Source organism: Vigna radiata, unplaced genomic scaffold (assembly GCF_000741045.1).
Source record: "Vigna radiata var. radiata cultivar VC1973A unplaced genomic scaffold, Vradiata_ver6 scaffold_1336, whole genome shotgun sequence".
Lineage (NCBI taxonomy): Eukaryota > Viridiplantae > Streptophyta > Magnoliopsida > Fabales > Fabaceae > Vigna > Vigna radiata.
In genome coordinates this window covers 1-2,155 of record NW_014543167.1, presented here as the reverse complement: position 1 = coordinate 2,155, position 2,155 = coordinate 1, and the positions used below count along the sequence as shown (strand labels likewise).

At 26.8% G+C, this 2,155-nt stretch overlaps 1 protein-coding gene across 1 annotated transcript; it reads left to right on the top strand.

Annotated features, from left to right (window-relative positions):
- The first annotated feature begins 87 nt into the window (after positions 1 to 87).
- LOC106753226 lies at positions 88 to 438 on the top strand. The gene has a single exon (XM_014635018.1). It carries the CDS (start codon positions 88 to 90, stop codon positions 436 to 438), a length of 351 nt encoding a protein of 116 aa, XP_014490504.1.
- Positions 439 to 2,155: the final 1,717 nt, after the last annotated feature.

The window sequence follows — 2,155 nt, the reverse complement described above, 5'->3', positions numbered from 1 at the left end:
AAGAGGAAAAGTAAAAAATTTATAGGATGGGCTTTTACTGCTCTTGGTAGAGTTCTTCATTTTCTCAAGACTAAAAGAATGAAAGATATGGACAATGATAATTGTAATAATCTCCAAACTTTATGGGAGGAACTTGAGACCTTTGGATTTGATTTGACATGGTTGAAACCTCATGTTCAATATGCCTTAAGCATGAAAACTCGTGTTGAAAAAGTTCTTGAAGTGAAAAGATTGGAAGAGTATGTGACTACTTTGAAAGAGAATGTCTCTACTTTAGAGGAGAATGTGACTTCTTTAAAAGAGAAAACAAAGGCTTTGAAGATTGAGATGATAGAAGCAAAGGTAAATCTTGAAATAGCAACAAGAGACTTGGTGAAAACTAAAGATGGTTTTGAAGACTGTGATATGGATGCTGAACTGGGTTATGGAGGACCATGATTTTGATGAAAACAACATTTAGGAAGATTGGAAACCAATGAAGATCGGTATTTATGGGTTAATTTAATTGTTTACTTCCTGACTTATATATTTTGTATTGTTTATGAATTTCAACTGTTATCCCACCCATTTTCATTAATAAGTACTTTTATTAATTGTCCATATGAATCCATTTTTATAATTTTTTTAATAATTTTTATAATTTAGTTGGTAAAATTTAAAGGTTTCTATCTCATCTTTAAGTCGGTTAAAAATATTTGATTTTGAATAGAAATATGTTGATATAAGTAGTTTTGTTTAAATAAGTCTTTGAAAGCATATGTCTCCGCAACTTGAAAATGTGTAAATAAATACGTCTTATGTTAAAGGATAATATTTACTACAATTTGGTGTAAACAAGTTGTGATGAGATTCACAGTAAGAGAATCTCATGTATTTCATTCATCAATAGGAAATATAAAAAAAATATTATAATTAATTTTAAAACTATTTTTGTTTTTAAATTTAATGTGAATAAATCTAATCAAGTACTTAGAAAATGTAAGCGCCTGTAGCTTAGAGCGTTTGTTTCCTATTTGACCCCTTGCCCGATCTCTGTTTTATATTAAATTTTTGGTTTAATCATTTTTTAGGTTTTGTTTATGCATTTTCAAATAGATTTTTGTATTATTTTTTATTTTAATTAGGCCTCTATTTTTATAAAATTGAATTAATTAGAATCTTACTGTTAATTGGAAGAATAGGTTAAAATTCCTGTCTGGTAATAATAAGTTACACACTTAGGTCACATAAGGTGAAATTCATTTATTTTAAGATTTAAATAAGTTAAATTGAATCAAAAGACAAATAAAACGTAATAGGGATAAGTTAGGGATTTTTTTGTGAGATTGTTGAGTCTGCGAAATTAGGGAAAATAGGGTTTGAGTGGGTTTATTGTTCTTGTTAAAAATTGGGATTTTTATAATCAAATTAGTTTTCGATCAAAGGAAGAGTTTTGTTGGAGGATTTTAGCATCGGTTATCAGTGGTTTTTCGTTGGAATCGCTAAGTTGTTTGAGACCAACCACGTAGAAGGTTAGTAAATATCCAACCAATTTAATTAGTTTTGAGAATATTTAATAATATATTTTCTATATTCAAAAATTTTGGCAAATAATATTTTTTGATATTTATTAATATAGTTAAAATAAGGTAATTATTTAACAATATCAAATAAAATATTTTAAGATATATTTTCTCCACATTATCTTTTAAAATATCTAATAAATTTAAATTGCTCAAACTTATATTTCAATCCTTTTTATTTTAGGGTTAAATATGTTTTTGGTCTATTAACTTCTAGTAAAAATTGAAATTAGTCCCTTTTTTAAAATTTTGGTCTAATTTAGTCTCCCAACTTTAAAAATGTATAAATTTAGTCATTTTAACTAAACTTCGTTAGGTTTATTTGATGTTTCAAACACGTTTATTTTGTTCACAAATGCACAGAAGTCCAGAATTTTTCTCTAATTGCACTTTAGGCATATCTTTCTTTTCAAAATTGCATAGGAGCTCTGAGTTGACCAGATTGAACAACCTTTGACCATTCAATGCATTAAATGAATAAAATTCTAACTTCAGCTGCACAAATAAACATTAGAACATTCAAAATAATTTATGCAACTAAGAATCACATTTTAAACATCTTTAATTCTCAAACCCAATAAATCCAATCATCA